At 35.5% G+C, this 26,053-nt stretch overlaps 2 protein-coding genes across 3 annotated transcripts in view; one reads left to right on the top strand and one right to left on the bottom strand.

Annotated features, from left to right (window-relative positions):
• Positions 1-1,489: 1,489 nt before the first annotated feature.
• On the bottom strand, positions 1,490-21,999 carry LOC138698341 (exosome complex component RRP43-like). Of its 2 annotated transcripts, none has more exons than XM_069824194.1 (6): positions 21,886-21,999; positions 19,865-19,901; positions 16,633-16,770; positions 14,108-14,402; positions 5,293-5,413; positions 1,490-1,841 (listed from the first exon to the last, which is right to left on the bottom strand). In XM_069824194.1, exons 1-6 carry the CDS (start codon positions 21,915-21,917, stop codon positions 1,625-1,627), a joined length of 840 nt encoding a protein of 279 aa, XP_069680295.1. In that variant the 5' UTR covers positions 21,918-21,999; the 3' UTR covers positions 1,490-1,624. The 2 variants fall into 2 exon arrangements, with proteins under 2 accessions (XP_069680295.1, XP_069680296.1); XM_069824195.1 differs by lacking the exon at positions 21,886-21,999 and adding an exon at positions 21,613-21,723.
• A 1,685-nt stretch (positions 22,000-23,684) lies between these two features.
• Positions 23,685-26,053, top strand: part of CycA (cyclin A) — a 30,333-nt gene continuing 27,964 nt past the window's right edge. Inside the window, exon 1 of the mRNA XM_069824193.1 lies at positions 23,685-23,822. Coding sequence (XP_069680294.1) covers positions 23,784-23,822 — 39 coding nt within the window. The 5' untranslated portion in view covers positions 23,685-23,783. The remainder of the gene's footprint in view (positions 23,823-26,053) is intronic.

Raw genomic sequence — 26,053 nt, 5'->3', positions numbered from 1 at the left:
CATGTACCAAAATACTTACCGACTGTTGCACAATCCTTCATGCAGATAATATTGAAATCAGGCGATGTTGCCAACTTCATTTCGAATAAGCTATGCACCTGTATTTTTTACAGTTATTCGAGAAAATATGGTATTTAAATTCACTTATCTGATCAATAATTGTTTCATTAATTACAATTTTAGCCCTTATGGATTCTAATCCTCGAAATGCCATTACTTTTGTTTTATTCGTTGAAATTGTCAAGCCATGTAGTAGCAACCTGGCTTAGTTTATGCACTGTTATCTTACCTCATCTTCAGACTTTTCTATGATCTGATCATCAACAAAGAGTAATGTTGTAAAATGAATGTTATCAACAGCAAAAGCACTATTTAATATTATCAGCCAATTTTTAATAAACTTGTCAATATATACAGAGTGGAAGTGAAATAACCTTGCAGATTGAAAAGGACGACAGGGTACATTGAAATGAATAGAAAACATATTATATTTTGTGATTAAATGCACAGTTAATTATAAAATTAAGTTTGAAGTTTCAGCAGTCTGGCAACATCGCCACTAACACACTCTTCTCGTGATACAGATGTGAGAAGTCAACGAATTCGGTGTCTCTCACTAGATGAACTGTTCTCTGGCAATGTGTTGAAACCAACTCACATCGTGTAGTGGCTTGAAATTAGAAGTTTTTAAAATTAAATTTACACGAAAACCGTCCATACTATTGAAATATGCCAGGGGGATAAATTATTCTGTACTAGTTTTCCTATCAATGTGGATAAAAATTACGATCATACTCTCAATAGTTACCGAATAAAAGGTTGTTAAACATTTGGGAAAATTATTTTCCTCTGAAAAAATTTAACTTTCCACCAATATAATATTATAGTTTTTTGTTACATACAACATGAGCTACTTGCTCTGAAATTTCTAAGGCTATTTCACTTCCACCCTGTATATTAAAAAGTGTAGGTGAAAGAGGACACCCTCGTCTTACTCCTTGATTAACTTCGGTAGCAGCTATTCCATTTGTTATGGTTCGAATTTTTATTTTATTGTTCTGATACAGTTATTGAATTGCAGTAATTAAATGTGCTGGTATTTCTATATTTCTGAAATTGTTCATAATATTTTACGCTACAAATTATCGAATGCTTTTTCGTAGTCGAAGAAGATATAATACCAGTACATGGGTAACTTGAATTCCTTTCTTTTTCGGGTTATTTACCTCAGCATGATCTGTCTTTTCTAAATCCATGTTGGGATTCTGACTTGCATACCTCAACAATAGGTACCAGTCCTTTATTTATTATTTTAGCATATCATTTAATAACAGGTATTTAACAGACTAATTCTAGCACTGAGATTTGCCTTTTTTGTATATTGGGCAGATCAAGGTCTTGTTCCATTCTTCCAGGACATATCTATGGAGCCAACAAACATTCATACAAACCATAAAATGTGAAAGGTAGAAGTAACACTACAGAAATTCGTGCATTCAAAAAGTAATTTCTTGCTTTTATTTGTACAAAGTTTCTATTATTTATTATACATGCACACAAAAATACACACAGCACGTCCTTCACAATTTTATTTTGGTCCCAGTCGCAATTTTATCTGTCACACTCAAGTTTTGAGTGATGCAAGGGCTGTGTCCACGAGTTTGTTGATGTACTCGGCTCGCTTAGATGCTCCACTGATGCACCCCTGCAGCTGCATTTCTGTCAAGGGACTGCCCCCTGGCTTGTGGACAGAGCACAGCTTGTCGCCCTGAACGACAATTGTGACGATTCCACTTGACAAACTCTCTTCTTCATTTGTAGGATCAGTCAAGATAATCTCACTGAAATAAGAAATTACAGTAAATTCTATGATGATGTGAAAAAATGATCTAACCTAGTGATGGCCAACTTTTTCAGGTTAAGGGGCCACAACATACAATTTTCGAAGTGGCGAGGGCCTCAGTTTCACAGCACTTATGTACACTCACTATCTCTCTCCAGTTCACAAATTTTCACAATTCAAGATTTCCTCATAAACTTCTCATTGGAGAAACTAGTGTCAAATATGTTGGATCACTTAAATCAGTCGGCAGTACATCAATGTAGGTGACGTCATATGAAACGTCTTGCAAGACGAGGAGTGATAGAAAGCAATAGGCTGGAGGGTGGGAGAGGACTGAACCTCGCCCTATAGTCTGGAAATAATTAACTGAACTATATGTCGTCTTCGCATCCTTCTCATAGATTTGAAATTACTCATCAACTTATCCTGATGTTTTAATTACCGAAATGAAATCTAGTTCTCCTTCATAAGTTGCATATTGCAATTGCTCAAATGAATGTTGGTCATTCAATTGGAAGCGCACTTTACATTTAACGTGCTTAATTTTTTAAAGAAATTGCTAACATATATGTCCAGCCAAATATTGAAATAAACCTAGCACAAAATGACTTAAAGAGTGGATATTTTGAATTGTAGTGAATTTCCGGGAAATTTTTAAATCTGAGAAATTTAGGCTTTATCAGGAAATTCATGAATATAATATTAATAAATATACCTTAACATAATAATAATAATAATACCAGTACATAACATTTTAAATAATGATGATGTAAATTGTAAACAATTTTAATAATAACCTCCTTGCTCTCCCTTGACAAAATCCTGCATACCCCACTGCATGTTTGTCTCTAATGCTCTTAACTTATCAATGAAGTTATTCTCCCTCATGCTTCCCAATATTTGATGTTACATCATGATGAGTCTGAAGAACTTTACAGGTTTGTCTACGGTATCCATCTCTACTTCTTGATGGCATAGAAGATTTGTTTGTTTGTTTATTTGAATAAGATAATCAGTGAAGCGACAAACTTTTCATTATACAATTGAAGACTTGAATTGACAAATATCTTAAATCCGATATTTAGCTACTTTGACTTTTGACCTTACGTATGTTGTGTTTTGTACTGGCTACTAATCCTGTAAAAAAGAATATCCCAAATCCGACTCTAAGCCTGTGTTTTTAATCATACAAATATTTATTTTAATACTCTTATATGGCAAGCCTATATAGGTTTCATGCTCTCCTGAAAACTTTACTTCAGTTGACTTGGGATGTTTGTGAATTCAGGTCTTCAACTGATATGCTTTAACAGAAAGGATTGACATAATTTTACATTATAATATCATAGCTGCACAATACGGTAATTTCTCCTGAAATTGAGCTAAACGGTTATTGGTGATGTGTTCTCAAGGAATCACAGAACACATTGGCCTCAACCTACGTTTTGAATTTTGTAATCATGTGATTGCAATACCCAGGGGCGGCTCGTCCATAAGAGCTGCGGAGCTGCAGCACTCCCTGCTTTGACAGGAAAATAAAAATAATATTTATTTTAATTTGTAGAAGAATTGTTACAGCTTTTATTGGTAAATTGCTTTAGATTTCATCTGGAAGGGAATATGTACTATTATCTTATGCATAATCTTTTTGTGTGTCGACTGTATTGGAATTGACACTGCATTCAAAGTCGTCCTGGGATCTGCAGGGTGGTCAGCTCATAGAGAGTGTGTCTTGCATGGTCAGGGGGCAGAGAGGTGAAGGGAAGCAAAGGGAAACTGCCGCTGTTTAAAACCCATATCTCGCTGCAGTGGCTTGCAGAGCCAGGTCACAAGGGATCTTTCCTCTCCTCCCACACCGCTATTGTAATGCTACGTCAAATGGATTCTCTATTCCCTTGAAACTTAATGACAAAATTTTTATTTTCTTTTCACATACTTATTGTTGTAGAATCTTATCGAGTTAATATAACGAAATTAATATTCTCTTTTACCTTATTATTACGTATATATCCAGCCTCCAGCAGAATCTAATAGGATTTGCCTTAACTCAAAATGATGGCACACGTAGAATCCTTTTGATATAGCATATAAAATACGAAAGAGACTTATTTTCCAGTTTTAGAAAATTGTTGACCATCAGTATATCTCAGTGTTGCTTTGGTGTGACGGTCTTAATACCGTAACTTAACTAGTGCAAATTCACAAGCATGAGTGTGTGTGAATTACAGAATATTCATTTTATTTTTCTCAACTTTCCCTTGCGGAGAATATTGATGTATTGAAGTGAAATTAAAGGGTCGTCCGTTACTCGACTTAAATCTTACTTAAGCTTCATCCAGCCGAAATAGTGCATATATGTAAGGAAGTATAACAATGAAATTTACGCTAAGCATTTGTGGTTACGTGGATGTGAACAAAAAAAAATCTGTATTTTGTTTTCCTTGCCTCCTTTTCGGTGGTGATGCTGCATGGACTAGGAGTGGTGTGACAGATTTAGGACATTTGCCCCTAAAAAGCAAAATGCACGAATCTTCGCAGTCTCACCTGAAAAATGTTGTTTCATTGGCTATGTTACGCAACTCATACTGCTGTGCAATTAAGTGAAATGAACAGAACAAACATTCTCAAACATAATCAAGAAGTGAGAAAAAATCGTGAAATTATTTTAAAAAATATTGACTGTATCAAATTTTGTGGCCAATATGAACTTCCCCATAGGGGACATGATGAAAAACGATTCAAAGAAAGCTGATGTGTTTCGTAGGTTGCTACAGTTTGTGAGTAATCTAAACGAGCCTCTCAAAAATCATTTGGAACATGCCACTCTTTAAAGGTAATTCTAAGACAATTCAGAATGAACTGGTAGATTGCATGTTGAGTATCTGCCGATCAGAAATTCAGACTGAAATTGATGGTATTAGTTTTTTTTTTTTTTTTTTAGCAAATGATGCCACAGACATCTCCCAACTAAGTCAGAAAGTTTTTCGATATGCAGTGCATTTATTTTTGTCCTAAAGGCCTACTTATTAGTAATGGTATCAAGAAGTGAAATTTTTATGTACCAAAATCTACTGCAGCTCTCCCAATCCACAAGTTCACGAGCCGCCACTGGCAATACCACATAGTATGCTACTTAGCATATATTTATCAATTCAAAAAGCTATAAGTTTACTAGTATCATTCCACAAACATTTCACCAACAATAGTGTTCCTAATATGAATTCTCTTGATGAGGGAAGACTTTGTGTTCTCACACAAGCAAACACGTGAGTTCATACACATAAAATTAAAGAAATGCAGAACATTTTAAACCCAATGAAAATGCTTTCTTTCTATGGTAACTGATTTAGGACAGCCCTGTATAAAGCTATATTTGTCAAGTATATTAGGAACATACTCATATTTTCAGTCCACAATAGCTTCAATGCTTTTAGTATCAAACTACTTACTCATCAAATATTGCATATGTTGTCGCCACAGGTGAACTGTTCACTTTCAATTTGGATTTCTTGTCTTTGGAGACGACTGTAGCTTCTGTGTCAGTGTCATATGACACATGAGGCAGCTCAACTGGAAGACAAAAAATAAATACATGTTTTCAAAATGACGGATATTTTTAAAATTACATGATAAAAACGTCCAATTTTTATTATTCTCAAATCTATACTAATAATAAATCTGTAACCGAAATTTTTCTGATAATTTTCGATTTTCCAAAAATAATTGGTGTCAACATGTATGTAATCATCCTGAAACCAAAAATCGCTTTTTTGAAATTTTTGTTTGTATGTCTGTCTGTCTGTCTGTCTGTCTGTCTGTCTGGATGTTTGTTACCTTTTCACGTGATAATGGCTGAACCGATTTATATGAAAATTGGAATCTAAATTAAGTTCGTTGTAACTTAGATTATTGGCTATATGGCATTCTAAATACTTTATTTAAAAGGGGGGGGGGGTGTTATAAGGGGGCCTTAAGTAAATAAATCGAAATATCTCCCTTATTATTGATTTATATGAAAAATATTACGTAATAAAAGTTTCTTTAAAAACGATTTCCGATAAGTTTTTTTCTATTAAAGATTTTGATAGGACTAATATTACTATGATGTACCGAAGTACATAATATTTCCATGCAGGAATTCTGCATTACCATATGGCGAGATAATTCCCGTTTTAAACACTGCCTGCTGGATCACATCCTATGGCTGTTTACACTGCCTGCTCAATCAACGCTTATGTGCGAGTCTTGAAAAAAGTTATTTTGCCGCTAGGTGGCAGGTAGTGCCCACCACTATTAACATTATCAGTATATGCAAAGTACCCTAAAATAACTGTTATTACGAAGTCTTAGGTACCAGAAGAGACAAGGGCTTATGGAATCGATGGCCCAGAATGTCCGAATCCTTCCGCAATGCTTAATATGTAATACTATTAATACTGAAATTAAAACTTAATTTTTTTTCTAAGCGATACTACATCCAAACAAGTAGGCCTATACTTGCTTTAGGCGTTTACTAAAATTATTATTAAAATCAATTAACGTAATAAAAATAATATTTGAAACTTATATAAAATATTTCAACAAGTTTAAACATATTTACGAAAAAATATATGCTTCCTTTAACCGAGCTACAAGATTATTGGAAATCACGGTTTGAATTAATGACAGTATGTGGTATCTTCCTGCAGTATCTTCCAATCCATGAAATTGTTATACGGACACTTGGTCTACTGTTTTATTAAGTTCAGTATTGCCAGAAAGTAACTTCCCCATATATAAAAAGCCCATTTGAAGTGTGATAAATTTTGCGCTCATTAAAAAATTCTCCCCCGTCCCCGAAAAGAAATGCCGAGTAAAATACTGTAAACAGATAATTTATCGCTTATGTTGTGTACAGCAAAAAATTTGTACACATTTTTCATGAAACGTATTGTTGGTCCTGCTTCTGAAAAATTTACCCGAGATGTCAGATGTAAATGATTGTCCTTCATATAGTCCAAAGTGCTTGTAACTTCCAGTGAAAATGTCTGTACAGTATAAAGAACGTTCATTTTCTCAAAGGAACTGGGTTCGACATGCTTCCTCATTAGAAATCGAATGGGTTTCACAGCTATGTCCTTTTGTATCCTGTATATTTCCTTGATGAATTTTGAACTGATCATTCCTTCTCTGTCTGCTATATCCTGGTCTAGAAACTGTGAGCGGATGTTTTTGATGATGTGACAGTAATCAAAACTTAAATATAAATTATGTTGCAAGTTACATTGCAAGGCTGTAGATCTCCGCCGCCTAAACCCTTAAACATAGCAGTATTAGTTCTATGGTTATCAGTTACAAGCCGAAGCACATGCAATCCAAGTCTTTACAGCTTTCAACACTTGCTGAACTAATAAGAGCAGATTATTTCCTTGCAAATTTCGTACCATGAAATATGCTGCCGGTATTGTGTACTTTGTAGATAATCCATGAATAACTAAACACAGAAGTTTGTTGGCTAAGACGGGATTTATTCCTATTTCTTTATTATAAACTCCTTCAGCTTCGACTAAACCAAAAATTTTATCCTCTTCTTTATTATAAAGCAAGCTTTCTTTTATTGCCATTTCATCGCATATAAGAGAAACTACTTTCTCAATTTCATTCAATTTTGTGGCTTCTAACTTAAGTGCCTGTTTAATTAAAGGGGAAACACCAACGCCATATTCCTTTGAGCCCATATACCTATCTAATATGCTGCGTGACGGTGCTTGTATTAATTTCAAATTTCTTCCAAAGTCGTAGCCTTTAGGAGACGATAATATTCGCCAACATAAGCAGTACCGAATAATTGGCTCGGAGCATTTCGGACTATTTTTTTTTAATTTCTAATTTGATCCAGTATATTAATATGCAGCCATTTTGTAGCCATCATGTGCTGATTCCTTTATGTTATCTACTGACTTTCTCTCAGGTAGCTCAGTTGGTAGAGCAACTGGCTACGGACTAGAAGGTCCGGGGTTCGATCCCAGGTGGTGACAGGATTTTTTCTTGTTGCCAAACTTTCAGAACGGACCCGAGGTTCACTCATCCTCCTATAAAATTGATTAACAGGTCTTTCCTGTGGTGCCGACCACACCACCTCATTCTAGTGCCGAGGTCATGGAAACCATGGGGCTATACCTCCATTTCCCCTAAGTGCCTTCATGGCATATTACAGGGATACCTTTACCTTTTACCTTTTACTGACTTTCTCTCAGTATAGCTATTAATTTCTTCCTTCGCCTCTTGAAGTTCCTTCTCTATTTCCACAATTTTGTTTTCGAGTCTGTATACTTTCGCTCGAAGATTTTTATTTAATTTTTTATGATATTCCAGTTCACTTAATCTTACAGTATTTACTTGAACAGCAATATGTCTGGAATATACGTTTACATCTGCCTTGTCTTTTGTAATTTCGGCTTCTATGTCTTTCTCACGATATTCGGCTTCAATGTCCTCTTGACATTGTGCAGCCAATCTTGAGACGTTGTTCTCCTCGGAGAATGATGAACTTGAGTTTCTGATTTTTCTCTTCCTCTTGTTAGAAGGTTTCTTGTATGAAGGATATCCAGGAAATATACTTGGTATCGACAAATTTTTCAGTTTCCTATATTTTGTATCTTCTTTAAAATCTTCTTGTTTGAAGTGTAAACTACACACACACATGAACGATCAGAAGGAATCCACTTACTTCCTCTTTTGTCACCTTCTCTTGATATAATATTTAACCTTTAACCACTTTTCCCGCAGCTCACTATTAGATGGAAATTCATGAAATGATAATCTTCTAAATTTCAATTTTCCTCTGTGTGCTTTGCAGAAAGGGACACAACAAGACACCATTGCAAATATATTATAATTAATATTGTTATTTCAGGAAACCAAGTTTTATATCTCACAAAATTAAATGTATTTCAAACCGAATGTTCCTTTCTTCCAATATATTTTAAAGAAGAAAATCATATCTTTAATAAACAATAACTGACAAACACTGTAATTACTTCTAAGATGTCCAATAAGACAGTATAATTAATTCTACACATTTAGTACAGCCAATTCAACGGCAGTTACTTGCTGCTCTCTAGTGTCGAAACTGGACAATAATGTCCACGCGAAACTCAATGCTAAGGAAGAGGAAGGAGCAGGCAGTTACGCAGCCAAAGGATGTGATCCAGCAGGCAGTGGTTTTAAAATAACAATAATTTTTATATCACGGCCAGACAGATTAAAATACGAGTAAATAAAGATAAAACAAATGACTATGCGTTTATTTAAGGCAGCCTTCGAGTCCTTGGACAACAATCGGATTAATATATGGATGATATAATATGTGTTTATAATATACTAAATATTATTATATTATAAAAGAGAGAGTATTTATGTGTTTGTATGAGGTAATCTCAGGAAACTATTTAATATATTTAAATAATTCTTTCATCATTGGAAAGTGCAGTTCCTTTTGATGGACATAGGCTTTATGTCATTACAGAAGCTCATGAGTGAATCAAGGACTGGGCACAAATCCATATAAGGTAGGACTAAACAGAACTTTACGCATAGAAAACTTTATATACTGTCGAAACTAATAATTAGCTATATGTACTGCAGTTAAATTTAATGCTATTTGGTGGTACTGTACTGAAATTTGATGTCTGATTTGGTTTGCGTTTTCTTTTTTATGAAAGAATGAAAGTCAGGGTTGGAATAATTTTACAAATATACACCCGGCACATATTAAGTATTAATTATTCAGTAACATAACAGTGCATATTGCTTAATTACGTATTTGGGTGAGCTAGGGTAATGTATAGGAGGTAACAGTTCTAAATAGTGCACAGTACTTCATATTGAATAATTAATAAACCAACGTCTTTAGCATGACTTGTGGTTTGTAGGCCATCTCAAACCCCAAACTCCACCCCTCTGAGCGCTAGATCTTATATAATCGGCCAGTTATTGCCGAATATTACAACAAAAAAAAAAATTAACAACATAGGCATTTCAGTCATAACGTCATACAATAACAGATGAAATTATGAAGTGCAGGGGAATTTTGTCGTTTTTAACATTTTTTTAGTCGAACTTTAAGACTTTCAAGGTCTAAGAGGAATTCAAAGAAAATGTATGTTAAAAACATAATTATTAACACATTTCTCAGTTCCGTGATAAAAATACAACAAAAAGGTGGCACAATGCTGTTGATCTACACAACTGGATTCATATGGGTGAACGACAAACAGTCAAGTACCACATAATGATTGTAACTGTTAATTGTTAAATTATAGCAAATGTTAATTCTTTTCTTATTCTTTCTGTCACTTGCAAAGGACAATTTGCATTCACTCTAAATTAATAATAATAATAATAATAATAATAATAATAATAATAATAATAATAATAATAATAATAATAATAACAATAATAATAATATACTGTGTCCACAGAAACATTCTGTCATTATAAACTGCTATAATTTTATAATACTGTATTCTTCACCTTTCATAATTAGGAACATTAAATCCAGACATTTGAGATGGGAGGGCATGTAGCACGTATGGGCGAATCCAGAAATGCATATAGAGTGTTAGTTGGGAGGCCGGAGGGAAAAAGACCTTTGGGGAGGCTAAGACGTAGATGGGAAGATAATATTAAAATGGATTTGAGGGAGGTGGGATATGATGATAGAGACTGGATTAATCTTGCTCAGGATAGGGACCAATGGCGGGCTTATGTGAGGGCAGCAATGAACCTGTGGGTTCCTTAAAAGCCAGTAAGTAAGTATAATTTTATAAATATGCATATTTAGAAATTCAGACTGGTGTCATTAGAAAGAACGGCTTAAAGAATTTCAGGGGATGTGTAATTGTAATCGTAATTATTGGCGGAAAACAATAGCTGACACCATAAGAAAAAAAAAAGACGCTGTTCAAGCTCTTTCACTTGTCAATGTGGCTTTGTTGGATAGAAGCAAATTGTGTTAAATGGTGTGAATGTTTACATTTCAACTTAGTGTGAATTCTGCAGCATTTAGAGAGTTATGGCGAACCCACAGGAACGTAGTTGATGTGTACTGAAATACCATAGCACAAAGAGTGTAGTGAGAATTCAGCATATCTTCAGACAGGAGTTTCAACATGCGGCATCTACTGACAAGACGATTTTGAATTGGTATAGAGATTTTGTAGAGCATGGATGCATATGTGATCGTAAAAAAGGCCATTCAGGGAACCGACCTGAAAATGTGGAACATGCTGGAGGCATTTGTATATAGTCCTAAAAAGTCTGTGCGTAGGACTAGCCTGCAGTTAAACATCCCTAAATCCACCATGTCCAAGGTTCTACGTACTCATCTGAGGTTTCACTCCTACAAACTGCAATTAGTGCATGCTGAAACCTGATGATCTTGCAAAACAACTCGCTTTCTGCAAACATTTATTGACACTAATGGAAGATTAATTTTTAGTGACGAGGCAACTTTCCACATCAATGGAAAAGTAAAAGACGGACAATGTTAGGATTTGGGAAAGCGAGAATCCACATTTCATTTTGAAGGTTGAATGTGACTCACCTAAGCTAAAAGTGTTTTGTGCTGTATTGAAACGGAAAGTGTATAGCTCATTTTTCTTTTAAAAAAACACTGTCACCGGTATGAATTATCTTGATATGCTCAATGAGTGACTGTTTCCAAAATTGGAAGAAGAAAAAGAAGGCAATGAATTTCTTCTCCAACAACACGGAGCACCTTCTCACTGGTATCTCGATGTTTGGAGAGTTCTGAATGGACAACTTGCAGGAAGATGGATTGGGCGCACCAGAAACCAAGATAATGTCTTTTGAAAGTGGCCACTGAGGTCCCCTGACTTGACCGCCTATGACTTCTTTTTATGGGATTACATAAAGAATCTTGTCTACGTACTTCCATTACCTCAAAATCTGCAAGAACTGCAGCTTCACATCGCTGCCGCCACCAAGTCCATTCCATTAGATATGTTGGAGTGTGTGTGGCATGAGTGAGATTATTGCCTTGATGTGTGCAATGTCACACGTAGGAATCACATTGAGTGTCTGTGAGGTACTAAAAATATTTAGTTTCTCCATCTAATGTCACTAGTTTCATTTAAATATGATTATCTTCAGCGACATTAGATATTTATAATCACAGAATGTTTCTGTGGACGCAATGTAATATAAAACACAAACACACACATCACAAAACATAATATAAAAATGTAGATTCATTTTCCGGGCTGAGAGGCCGTGGTCTATTAGTTGGTTTTATACCAGACGTTTCGTCTGCAACTGCGGCAGACATCTTCAGTGGAGTGGTATCCGAGGTCGCAAGACTCTTCTCGGCGTACCTGAGGCAACTGATCCTGTGTCTTGTTGTGCGAGCGTATTTATAGTGCGGCTCGCGGGCCGAGGCCTGTTGTCGCTGCGGTCCGCGCCGCTTTGTTTGCTGCTCCCGTTCTGGGTTCCGTCCTTTTGTTGTAGTGGCTTCTTATCTGTTCTGTTTAGGACCGGGTACCAACACTTGTTTAGCTTTACGCCTTCTTCCTTGCGATTAAAGTTGTTGTTATGTTTATGTATTTCGATCACTTCTCTATGTAGACGGGGGAAGAAGTGCGTCGTCGTGCTCAAGATGTCCGTGTCCTTGAATCTAATGTTGTGATCGCCCTCTTGATAGGCATGTGCTGCCACTGCCGATTTGTCGATCTGTCCTAGGCGGCAATTCCTATTATGTTCTGTCAGTCTCGTCCTAATAATAGAACATAATAGGAATTGCCGCCTAGGACAGATCGACAAATCGGCAGTGGCAGCACATGCCTATCAAGAGGGCGATCACAACATTAGATTCAAGGACACGGACATCTTGAGCACGACGACGCACTTCTTCTCCCGTCTACATAGAGAAGCGATCAAAATACATAAACATAACAACAACTTTAATCGCAAGGAAGAAGGCGTAAAGCTAAACAAGTGTTGGTACCCGGTCCTAAACAGAACAGATAAGAAGCCACTACAACAAAAGGACGGAACCCAGAACGGGAGCAGCAAACAAAGCGGCGCGGACCGCAGCGACAACAGGCCTCGGCCCGCGAGCCGCACTATAAATACGCTCGCACAACCAGACACAGGATCAGTTGCCTCAGGTACGCCGAGAAGAGTCTTGCGACCTCGGATACCACTCCACTGAAGATGTCTGCCGCAGTTGCAGACGAAACGTCTGGTATAAAACCAACTAATAGACCACGGCCTCTCAGCCCGGAAAATGAATCTACATCTATAGACTCCGGCCGTGAAAGCCTACACTGCAAGATAATATAAAAACTTTCACATTGTTACTTAATTGTTCTACAAAGCACAAAGCAGGCTTATTTATACCCAATACAAAATCCATTCGCCTTTCATTTTTTTAGTTGGTTATTTAACGACACTGTATCAACTACGAGGTTATTTAGCGTCGATGAGATTGGTGGTAGCAAGATGGTATTTGGCGAGATGGGGCCGAGGATTCGCCATAGATTATCTGGCATTCACTTTACGGTTGGGGAAAACCTCGGAAAAAACCCAACCAAATAATCAGCCCAAGCAGGGATCGAACCTGCGCCCGAACACAACTTCAGATCGGCAGGCAAGTGCCTTAACTGACTGAGCCACGCCAGTGGCTATTCGCGTTTAATGAATCTGCATTAGTTTAAATGACTGTACTGAGTTACCCATCATTCATTAAACAATGCACTTAAAAAAGGCTACATACTAAAAATCTGTTATAAGTTAATGCACAGAAACAATTAAAATCACAATTTTAATTTTAACAGTTACTATATTAATGGTAGTGATTATTTATCAATACAGGTCACATAAAAACTGTATTGAAGAAGACCTGTGCTTCACAGAATACTCCGAGTACTGCTGCCTCACAAAAGGCTCAAAGACAGTCCCACCGCAGAACTATAAGCTGACTGAATTTCCCCACCCTCATCCTTTCTCTTCTCAAGGACCCTAAGGGCTTCACTCAGTGTTAATTCAGCCAACCCAGAAAGATCCATGCTAAAAACATTCTCTACTATAGATGCATATTGTGCTTTCATATATTTTCTATAAAATGATCTTGAATTTCATGAGATGAATATTAATTTTAATGTCTTCCTAGGGAGATGCGCACCTTCGCGCCCTTATGACAAACCACTCCTACTAGAGTCATCAGCAAAGGGATAAGATTACTCTGGGGCACAATAAAATCACCTGTTCTGAGAGCAGCCACAAGTGCTGTGATGCAGGCATCGAGCAGTGAGCCATCATGGTCCAGACAGATTAAGTCGCAATGTAGGACCCAGGCCAGGCGCTCTGGCACTATGCAGAGATCGCGTAGGTCCAAGCAGCCAGAGTTAGCCACTGCTTCAGCTACGAAGTTACTCGACACCTGTGCTTGATCACTTGGAGGACCAGGGCGGAACTTCGGTGAACACAGAGGTGGCAGCTCCACATTGGGTACCAAATATCCTAAGTTTGGTTCCTCAGGTTTTGGTGTTGCCAGTTCCTGCACAAGCAATATTGTAAACATACTGTAAATTGTGAGCAAGGATTTAGTTACATGAATCTTGTAAAAATTGGAATTAGAAACGGCCTTTAAGTAAAAAGCATTAGCACTCTGCTAACAATAAATCTTGAAGGGCCTAGTCGTAAAGAATTTAAATGTTTAGAATACCCATAAAATAACGTATTTTATTTAATTTGGTGTTAATTTAGCAGTAATTGATTCTAAACACACCTACGTCTAATGATTTACTTACATAAGTATATCTAGAGTGCAATAAGATGGATTGAAAGTAATAAAACTCCAAGAAAAAATTACATAACTTTTTGTTTCTGTATATTTTATTAATTTTATCTTTCTGTATAATCATTAGCCTATAATATTGCTCAAGATTTTTGTAATTTTCACAAATAAAATTTTTCATTTGTGCATTTTTGCGACAATTATTTATTTTCTAGCCTAAACCCTGACTAGAATCATATTCCATTTTGATTCTTGCGTACACTACTTTTAACTCTTGAATATAAGTAATTGATTAACTAGCGGACTTACTCATGTTAATTATGTAAGTTTGTGCGGCTTACAGCTGTTTCGGTGCTTAACACACCATCCTCAGAGCCTACTAGATCTCGGCGTCATCTCGAACTTCTCACATAACAGGCAGAGAAGTTCGAGATGACGCCGAGATCTAGTAGGCTCTGAGGATGGTGTGTTAAGCACCAAAACAGCTGTAAGCCGCACAAACTTACATAATTAACACGAGTAAGTCCGCTAGTTAATCAATTACTTAGAATCATATTATTATTATTACTAGGCATTATTTATTTTTTTGCAATTTTCTGGATCTTCGTAATTTCTTTCTTTTGGTCTCTTTCTTTGCGCAATACTTCTATATTTATCATTTTAAATACTGATTTTAAATTATTTATGTACTTTTTTGCTTATTTACCTTCTTATTTGCTTACATATTTATTTGTTTACATACCAATTTACTTGTTTGTTTGTTTATTTATTTAGTTTTGTTTATTTATTTAGTTTTGTTTATTTATTTAGTTTTGTATGTCTCAGCGTGTTAGGGATCAATTGAATGATTGAGAGTATCTTGAAATTCTTAAAGGAAAGGTATAATACTGGCTCTATGCCAATAAATACTCGTGATTATGATATATTTTTCATTCTTGAATATACTCTTTTTAACATTTACATAATCACTGATGAATTATTAAGTTACTGATATTCAGATTAAATAAATAACTTCACAGCGTTGATATTTAAATTGAATTCTAGATAGAACTCTATATCTGTTTTTTTTTTTTTTAGATGGAACATGACAGTTAAGCGGCCGAGCTTGGAACTACAATGCTATGTTGCCAATATGGACTACCATGCTGTCAGCTGATGGAACATGACAGTTAAGCGGCTGAGCTTGGAACTACAATGCTATGTTGCCAATATGGACTACAATGCTATGTTGCCAATATGGACTACCATGCTGTCAGCTGATGGAAGCTAGCAATTGATGTTAGATAGCTGACGTTAAAACATTAATTGATAATTGATGCAAAGGTAAAAAAAAAAAAACAATACAAAAATCGACAGAGAATCAAAGAAGAAATGTATCAATGCTAACATTGTGTGCACAATAAATATCGCCAAGAGAGCTATTAAGCACTCGCCACATGGGAACTGTAACTTTGGCAACTCAACCATTGCTACCATAGCAACAGGCCTATCATGCTATATGACATTCAGTTGTTTTTCCGATCGCAATGCTACTGTCATGTTCCATCTTTAAAAAGAAAACAGGTATAGAATTCAGAAGTTGATGGAAATAATATTGAAACTAGTTAATCCTTAAAATAACACCACAATTTAAATATTAACACAGAGAAGTTATATATTTAATCTAAATAACTTAATAATTTATAAGTGATATATTTATATATTGCGACCTATTTATTCATATGTATTAAAAACATTATGACTTATTTAACGACGCTCGCAACTGCAGAGGTTATATCAGTGTTGCCTGTGTGTCGGAATTTTGTCCCACAGGAATTCTTTTACATGCCAGTAAATCTCACAAAAGGCCAGCACTATACTGACTACACTACTGAGGCAGACTCATACGTATTGATTCTTTTTAAGGAGAGAATATAAATTTAAGAGGCAAAGTTCTGGTTTCAGTCCTGTGATAATGATAACCTACAGCAAACAAAAATGACTTGCTCACCGCTTTCACGCCACACACAATAGTTGTGTTCCCAATCTTAACAATGGCTGAGCCATCTGCTGTTTTTATAGATCCCACATTGATTGACATGGGACGGAACTTTTGGAGACTTCGGCCATCTGGTCTGATGTCATGAGCCTTTAAAGATACAATATCAAATAAGCACTTAGTCGAATTACACATTCTTTCTTTCTGCACGTCCACAAAAAGTAGTTAGTGAACAAATTTCTAATTTGAATTTATATAGTCCCGTCGCTCTTATTTCCGGCAGCCAATCACGTTGCAAGTCAGCTACATTTAAACATGTGCGTCTTGTCATTCACTGTTGATTTCGTTCATGGACTTCCTAAGTCTCTATAGATACTGGGTACAATCGTCCGCCATTTTCGTTCTTTCCTTGCCGTTTGCAGCAAGCAGACGAGAATTTACAACAGTACAAATTTTAATTCCGCGCTCTTTTAGGTGTATTTGTTTATTATAATAATAATAATAATAATAATAATAATAATAATAATAATAATAATAATAATAATAGAATCAAGGGTAACAATCTACTTAGAGCCATGCAGCTGGATATTCTGGTAATTAAACCTTCAACAAACAGCGCAACATTTGATCCACATACATTAAACATTATAGTCAACAATTGATTTCGTTAGGTATACAAAAGCTATCTCAACATTCACTTAGCTATTTATTTTTAAGTTTCTCACATTAAACATTATAACAAGAACGTAATCGACAGATTGAATTTTTTTCCGGCAGCGAGTCCCACAAAGCGCGGGGCCTGGGGTGACGGCCCCACTTGTCCCGCCGAAGGACCGGCCTTTCTATGAGAATCCACAGTTCTAACAGACCTAAGTTGTTACTCTGCAAACTGAGGTCCGCGCATATGTTACTCCCAGGAACTGGGAAATTAGTACGGTACAGCTTTCGAATAGGAATCACTTTTAAAAGTAATTCTTTCTAAACATTTCTCTTGTTTTGACTCCCATCTAAAGTTAAAAATAGAATAACTTTTGAAGGTGTCAATGTCTATTTTGAACATGACACTTCGAAGTTAGTAATTTTTTCTCCCTTCCCAAAAAACATTTTGATTTCGAATTTTTTCTATGCTTTCCTTAGATATTTATCTATCAAACCTAAAATTTACAATGCTATGACGTGATAATGTTTAACGGTGCGGAAAATAGCGCAACTGACAATGAAAGAAGTAAAATGGCGAACGATTATATGTACCTACTCTTACTAGGACGTAAGCAAAGAGGCGGAGCCATGCCGGAAATAACAGCGACGTGACTATAGTAACTTATAGAAAATTACTTCCCAAAAAATATTTTCAATAGGGATTGTTTTCGGATTGATTTAACTTTTTCACCTCCAAGAATGTTTTAACTGTTGTTGCTATACACATTCTTCAGAAATACAGCACCACAAGTGGCCAAGAAGCTGCTAATATTCTTAAATGGAAATTTGAGAACAGCATATATTTTTTGGTTCCACATTATGAGGACAAAAAAAAAGATATTATCAGTGGACTCAGAAGAGAAAGAAAGTGGAAATGAAACTGAAGAAAATGAACAAGATGATGCAGAATATGAAATCTCAGAGAAACAAACATCTCTGCTTCTAGATTCCAATTGAAAACGAGAACCTCTTGAGTCAGTTTTGAAACAGCTTCTATTACTCTAATGAAATATTTACTTGAGATGAGAAAGGAAACTAGATATAAAGGTACGGACAAAGAAAAGGACTTCATGGAATAGTTTTTTGACTCTATGTTCAAAACAGTCAAAACTTTTGCTCCTATTGACTAACAAATAATAAGGAATCAAATTTACAACCTAGTATCTCAGATGGAATTAAATATTTAATGCCCTATTTCCTCCTCCTCAACGCCATTTTCATAGCACCAACTTAGATCAATCAGCTGGTCCACAATTCACGTAAATTGGAAATACGAATGTGTCCTATCTACCAATGACCTTTTCTCCAGCATTCTCTACTCTCTAATTTTGCTAGCTATTTTTTTTTCTAGTTTCTCCTCAGAATCGTATTAAATAAAATACTACCAGTATGATTCCCTTTCAGTGTCAAGATATTGTATGTATTTATTTTTTTATTATTAAATACATTTTAAAAGAGCAAACCATTTTTTTTTTATCTTAAACTGCCAATTCTGTGCCTCCAAGGTAAAATGTGGTATGTCATTTTTTGCAGTTTTTCAGTAGCAAGCATTAGTTTGAATGACTATAAAATCATAACAATCATGTTACATAACAAGGGGTTAGTGACAAAAATAATGGAGATATGCATGTTATCTTTTTCCACAGTAAAGATACCATCAGTATGTACAGCATATTGCAAAATCTCATTTTCGCCAAAAATTAATATACTGTATCACCTTTTGCCTTCGAACCCCAGAATTGCTCTCTTAGTGAAATGTGGTGTTCTGTTTCTTCTAGTAATTCTCAATTTTCGAAAGCAGTACCGTATTTCGAACTGTTCCTCAGACATCCTGAAGTACAGAACTGAAAGAATTTAATTTCATCATCCAGTAACTTTACCTCTGATTGAGGTTTTGGCTGATATGTACAATCTATTATCAGGCAATACATCTCATTTGACGATATGTGGCAGAGAAAGAAACTGGTCACCCGACCCCATTATCTCCTGGCTTAGTTACCTCATGACTGATGTCTTATTGGTGTCACTTATGAGGTTCTAGCTTGTCATCGGACAGCTGACTTTAAATGGTGTATGAAACTTCCCCTCCATTGCTCTAAAAAACAAAAAGGTTTTTTTTTAACTTTAGGTCTATAGCATCTACTAGCGTTTATGACTGTGCTAACTTATGGCGTTACTTGTCAATAATGTGACATTGAAACTTGTTTTCAGGTTACTACCCAGCAGCAGTCCTGATACAAAAAGGGGTGAATCGATTTTCTGTGTTTTGTAAGTTTTGGTTCTTTCTCAACTAACAATGTTGCTATCATTAGGGTTCTTCGTCAGTAAAATTCATTTCGTTCACTTGCAACTAAACTCCGCCAGAATACTACAATATAAATTATCAGCCAAGAGAGCCATGGTGTGACCACTGTGGAGTGTGACCTGATGTGACTGTCCTGAGAGCATGAATATGGCTTGTGTAATGATGTGATTCTTATATTAAACTTTTATTTTTCTTTCCCAGCCTGTACTTGCAAAATAATATTCATCTGCATAAACTTACCAAAAAGTCTCGATAGTATTTTACAGGATGAATCGTCCTGTAATTGAAAGAATTAAACAAATCAGTATAGAACATTGGCATTGCTTATTTGTAACAATAATTCATATTCTTAATCATTTTCAATAATCGCATTTTACAATAATTTATTTCCCATGAGATCGCAGCATACACAATAGATGTAACATGGCTGACAAAGTGCCTTCAATTCTGTTGATACAAAGTGTAAAATACTGTTAAATTTGCCAAGAGCAAAATATCTGAAAACATTCTAATAAAATAATTTTCTTTTTAACAATTGTCTTTCAAGGATACATTTCTTTAAAAACAAAGCCATATTTCTCTGGAAAAAAAAATATATTTTTGAAAGAAGAGGAGAATTATTTAAAATAAAGACATTAGAACAGTGATTATTTTATGCAGTGGTGAAAAGTTTCTATTCTGTAACTACTGATTCCTTAATTACACTTACAGATACATTTTTGAAAGTATGAGACACTACAAAAATCAATTGTACAGACCGCTATTAAAATTTTAACTGTATAAAAAAGAGTAATACTGTATCTATAGTAAAATTCCATTTGTGTTAAAAAAAATTAACATATGATATTCTGAGGAACACAGGCCTTTAATATGTTTAGTCCACATTATAGAGCAACTATAAATAAGTGATGAATATTATTTCTTTATTTTAGGTAACTTTATTTCATATTTTCTCAAAAATACCCAAACAAGCAGTGTCATTAGAAGATAACATAATTTAACATTAGAGGTGTAAGGTCACACTTGAACTAGTTAATATGATAATGAGTGAAGTGTAATGCACTGGAGACTTGTACCAGTTTCCTCAACCAAACTTTACTTTTCAAGTAAGATAATAAACTATATTAGGTTTTGTGCTCATCCGATCTACCCTCTAGAAGTCTCTTATAGTAGATTTTCTGGATAAATTTCAGAACACGGATTCCTTCACTTTCCTCTTACTTCAAAATTCCAACCTTCTGCACACAAAATAAATTACTGGCACTAAAAGGTGTCTTTTCGTAAGCATGATGATGCGCATTTGACAAACGCAGACAAATCTGCCCTTTTTAGAATTTTAAGATATAATTGTCAGTGCGGAATCCGTGTACTGAAATTTTCCTGATTTTTTTTTAATAGAAAACTTTGATTTGGAGTTGATGCAACGTCTGGCTGCAATGTTAGTATGGAGATTATATTTGAAAGCTCAAGAGTCAAACTCGTGTTCACACCAATAAACGATCTTAGATTTAAAAAAAAAATCAACACTTAGATCAATCTCCGATATCTACTCACACCATACTCGGGACTGACGTCTGATGTAAGTTTCGTTATGATTGGGTTAAATGAGGGGATAGCAAAGTGGCATAAGGCCGAGGTATGTGACAAGAAGAAAACTTCAATATATACGGTTGCTTCAATGTCAAAAATATCTTAAAATACTAAAATGAGCAGATTTGTCTGTTTGTCGAATGCGCACCATTATGCATAAAAAGGCACTTTTCAGTACCAATAATTTATTTTCTGTGCATAAGGTTGGAATTTTAGGGGAATAAATAACCCGGTTCTGATGTTTATGTTCTTGCACGCTTCATAAATGATATCTATCGCAGATCGAGTGACATACGATGCATTGGCAGTTTTCGTTTGGCACGTGGAAAGGTTAGTTGAGGGGATAGAAAAGCGACGTGAGGCCGAGAAATGTGAAAAGATTTTAGTGATTTAATTACGTTTTCTCTCCTGTGTGTAGTGTGGGGAGACATCGAAGTTTCACCACAGTTTATTCTAAGTTAAAGCAGATACAACCCCTGATCAATACAACTCAACTATGTGCAATATAGGTTATGTTGCGTTGTTACTGTTTATATTATGCAAATGTAATTAATTTGTAGCTATATATATAATTGACCGCATGCTTTATACTTTTAATTCCTAAAAAGTAATAAGTATCTTAAATCAAACATGCAAAAATACGTGGCTTATGAAAAAATTATAAAATTTACTTATAACTAGCCGCCATGTCCAAACTGTGCATCGGTAATTTCTCAATACAAATTTCCCTGGAACGTGGTTAAATGTCCCTTTTAACTGGATCACAGTCTATCTTTTTTTTTTTTAGTTGGTTATTTTTTTAGTTTGTTATTTAACGATGCTGTATCAACTACTAGGTTATTTAGCGTCGATGAGATTGGTGATAGCGAGATGAGGCCGAGGATTCGCCATAGATTACCTTGTATTCACAATAGAGTTGGGGAAAACCTCGGAAAAAACCCAACCAGGTAATCAGCCCAAGCGGGGATCGAACCCGCGCCCGACCGCAACTTCAACCGACAGGCAAGCGCCTTAACCGACTGAGCCACGCTGGTGGCTATTACAGTCTAGATTATAGACAAATAACAGACGTCAGACACTATCTAGAGTCTATTTATTTGTCTATGATCTAGAGTGTACAACAGGCGGGGGTCTATATTACACTCCTAATGAATGATGGAGAATTGTTGGAATGCTGTCGGCCTCGGTGGCGTAGTTGGTATAGCACTGGCCTTCTGTGCTCGAGGTTGTGGGTTCGATCCCGGCCCAAGTCGATGGCATTTAAGTGTGCTTAAATGCGACAGACTCATGTCAGTAGATTTACTGGTATGTAAAAGACCTTCTGCGGGACAAAATTCCGGCACACTGGCGACGCTGATATTATAACCTCTGCAGTTGGGAGCGTCGTTAAATAAACCATATTTTAAAATTTGTTGGAATGTGACAGGGAAACCGAAGTATCTGGAGAAAACCCTTGTGTTTCCTGGACCACGGGCTTGCAAGACACAAATTATAAATTCCGGGCGGTTCCACCGAGATTTGAATTTGGCTTATAAGGCCAGCGCTTTAGCACTGAGCTATCTTGACGTGACGAAAGTTGGTTATTTAACGACGTTATTTCAACTGCAAGCTTATGTAGCGTCGGTGGAATTGGTAACAGCGAGATAGAATTTTGGCGAAATGATACCGAGCATTTGCCATGAGGTTATTTGACATTCGTCTTACAGTTAGGGAAAATCTCGTAAAACCCTATGAGGCAATCAGCCCAATTGGGATTCGAACCATTCCTGAAAGCAGACTTGGATCAGAGACTAGCTCCGCATTAGCCCTGAACTATGCCGGTGGTTAATAATAATAATAATAATAATAATAATAATAATAATAATAATAATAATATAATTGCTTTTGTCGACGTTTTTCACATTGCAGTGGTTTACAGCCGTACCACCGGGCACAGCTTTACTCAGTGCAAATGAGAAGTGATGATGAAAGGATAATGAAGATTGGAACGGAGTCGTGTCGTAGCTTTTGAAATTGGTACTATTCCAGCATTCCCGTGGTAGGACTTGAGGAAACCATGTTAGGATAGCTGACCCCTGAAATCGAACCTCGGACTTTCCAAATGAAAGTTGGGAATGATAACCATTACAATACCGTGCTCGGTAATAATAATAATAATAATAATAATAATAATAATAATAATAATTCTCTCTTCGTATCCTTTCTCTATCTTTTTCCTTTTCTTTATTGGCATTCATGCGGAAACGCTAGTGCACAAATACGTCGAGATGAAGTCAAACTTTCATAGCAGATCTTAAATCCTTATCATTGTTGAACAGCTGCAGCTGTTGATACAAGGATAACTGTACAAACTTATTCGAACCTCGACTTTTGGTATGTAAAACTATTGCCTAAGTCCTTCTAATAATGCTATTATTTCTTCTCTATCTTCATCTTGTAATCGTGTTTTCATCTCGAATGTCGTGTCAGATGAATCAGATGTCATTCGAAATGCACACATCTGGTGGAGGTTCCGCCATGCCGTGCATTATTCTGGTCACTTCTGGACTGGGCAGAGTCCTTGAAGATAATGGAGAATTTGTGGAATACCTGCGCTAAACGCAAAAAGGTAAGAAAAACATACGACATTTTCGTTGTTCCCTCCCTCATTATCTTTATATTTCCTGCTATTGTGATGTCTGCTATACCGTAAGCAATGTCAATAATTTCGAGGAGCTATTCTTTGAGATATTTCAAACAAAAACATTTAATACCATTTTGCTCGTTTTTGCTTCCTTTTCGAGATAAAAATTGTGTTATATTAAACATTTTAAAGCGTGTTTTGGGAAAGCCATTTCTAGACTCGAATTAAAAAAAAAAAAAGCCGCCCTAAATAAGGGTTCGAATATATCGGCCTACTAATCAATTCATAAAGAATAATCATTAAAACCAATTGTGTGACAATTTGAAAGGAAAAAGAAAACATTAGGATAAATGATACGAAAATACAAGCACAACACAGAACGATCTTTCCTTCCATCGCTCCGACAACGGGGTAGGGACCATCCGAGTGTTTATCAATCATCAACTTTCGCTATGTATTTACTGTAAATTGTTAATCTTTCCTAATCCCTTTCTGCTTTGTGGATTTCTCAACTATAGACATCTGGTTAGTGTTTTCAGAGTAGAAACACCAACTTAAATGACTTTGAGAAATAGCCTATATATTTTTTCCAGCTATTTTTTTTATAGAATGAAATTCTAGCTCACTGTGCGTCCCTACTGTGCATTGTCAGTAGGCCTATCGTAGGAAGGATTTGAATGCCCTTCCGCTACTTCGAAACTGCATATTGACTTTTCAATAGCCGAGAACACTTTATTTTCATAGAATTTAAAATACAGCGGCCAAAAGCATTAAATAAGTTGTATTTCGGTAATAATTTTATTACGAATATATTATCAATGTCAGTTCAAATATGTAAAAATTTCTATTGTAAACATTATAAAATTACTACTACTATTACTACTACTATTACTACTACTACTACTACTACTACTACTACTACTACTACTACTACTAATAATAATAATAATAATAATAATAATAATAATAATAATAATATAGGAATTCCAAAATTGGATGAGGCCTGATAGCCTTGATACAAATATTTACTATCATTAGAAGTTTCAAATATTCCACACCAACTTGTACACGTGAACATAAAGTGTAATGAGAACAAAGGTCATAATAAAGTTGGGGTCAACACCTGTGGAGTAACGGTCAGCGCGTCTGGCCGCGAAACCAGGTGGCCCGGGTTCGAATCCCGGTCGGGGCAAGTTACTTGGTTGAGGTTTTTTCCGGGGTTTCCCCTCAACCCAATACGAGCAAATACTGGGTAACTTTCGGTGCTGGACCCCGGACTCATTTCACCGGCATTATCACCTTCATTTCATTCAGACGCTAAATAACCCAGATGTTGAAAAAGCGTCGTAAAATAATAATAATAATAATAATAATAATAATAATAATAATAATAATAATAAAGTTGGGGTTGATGGTAGCAGTCCTATGATGTTGTGTTTGTATCTTCGTGCGATGCTTTGAAAAGAAATAATAATTATATTATTTGGTATCATTTGGAAGATTTAACTAGATTAAACATAATTTGATTTAAAATAATTAAAAAATCCGGGTTTCAAGTTATCATAAGTAGCAATGTGATTAATTTGTCAAATTTAAATTTATTACTTGTAGTAAATAATAAGTTATTAAATAATTCCAGTAGTAATTGCGCATTGATAGTCATTAATTTGTAATAATTGAGCAATATGTATATTTTTTTTTACATGCAAAATGTGATCTAGATCAATCAGGACATTATCGTAAGAGTATTTGACAAAATTTTTAAGATCTCTTTAATTAAAAAAAAAAAATAACACAATGAACTACGAATATATAGGTTAGTTAAGCAACAGTGAAAGGGACACAGACGCAGTGATAGCTTTAGGCGAATAAAAACTAACATAATATAAAAACTAGGCTGGTTACATGTAACCTACTACACAATTCGTTGACGCGGGGCAAGGCTATTGTAATAAGCAAGAACACCTGCCAACGAACGTTATGATAAAGGGGGAGAAGTGGAAAGTAAAAATCCCTGATGATTCTTATCCGAAGGGGAAAATGGGATAACTGGATTTTGCCTTATCTTAATTTATAAGCAATTATATTGCCCCAAATTTTAAAATAGATTACTGAATATAAAAATGCAAAATTTATAGGATAATCTGCGTGTAAAAAATCTGCTCCGAATCTTGGTATTCTGGTCGAACATGTTTCTAGAATACTACGTTTTCATA

Source organism: Periplaneta americana, chromosome 4 (genome assembly GCF_040183065.1).
Source record: "Periplaneta americana isolate PAMFEO1 chromosome 4, P.americana_PAMFEO1_priV1, whole genome shotgun sequence".
NCBI lineage: Eukaryota > Metazoa > Arthropoda > Insecta > Blattodea > Blattidae > Periplaneta > Periplaneta americana.
Note: the sequence above shows the minus strand (reverse complement) of the source record. Positions and strands in the feature narration are given on the sequence as shown.

What these genes read in the sequence shown, in the direction of transcription:
- LOC138698341 (XM_069824194.1), bottom strand. Translation starts at nt 21,917, where the DNA reads ATGCACAGTTTGGACATGGCGGCTAGTTATAA. An exon ending in GACATGGCGGCTAGTTATAA is followed by an intron (nt 19,902 to 21,885) that starts GTAAATTTTATA and finishes TTTCAATTACAG; the next exon opens with GACGATTCATCCTGTAAAAT. An exon ending in ACATATGCAATATTTGATGA is followed by an intron (nt 1,842 to 5,292) that starts GTAAGTAGTTTG and finishes TTCTTATTTCAG; the next exon opens with TGAGATTATCTTGACTGATC.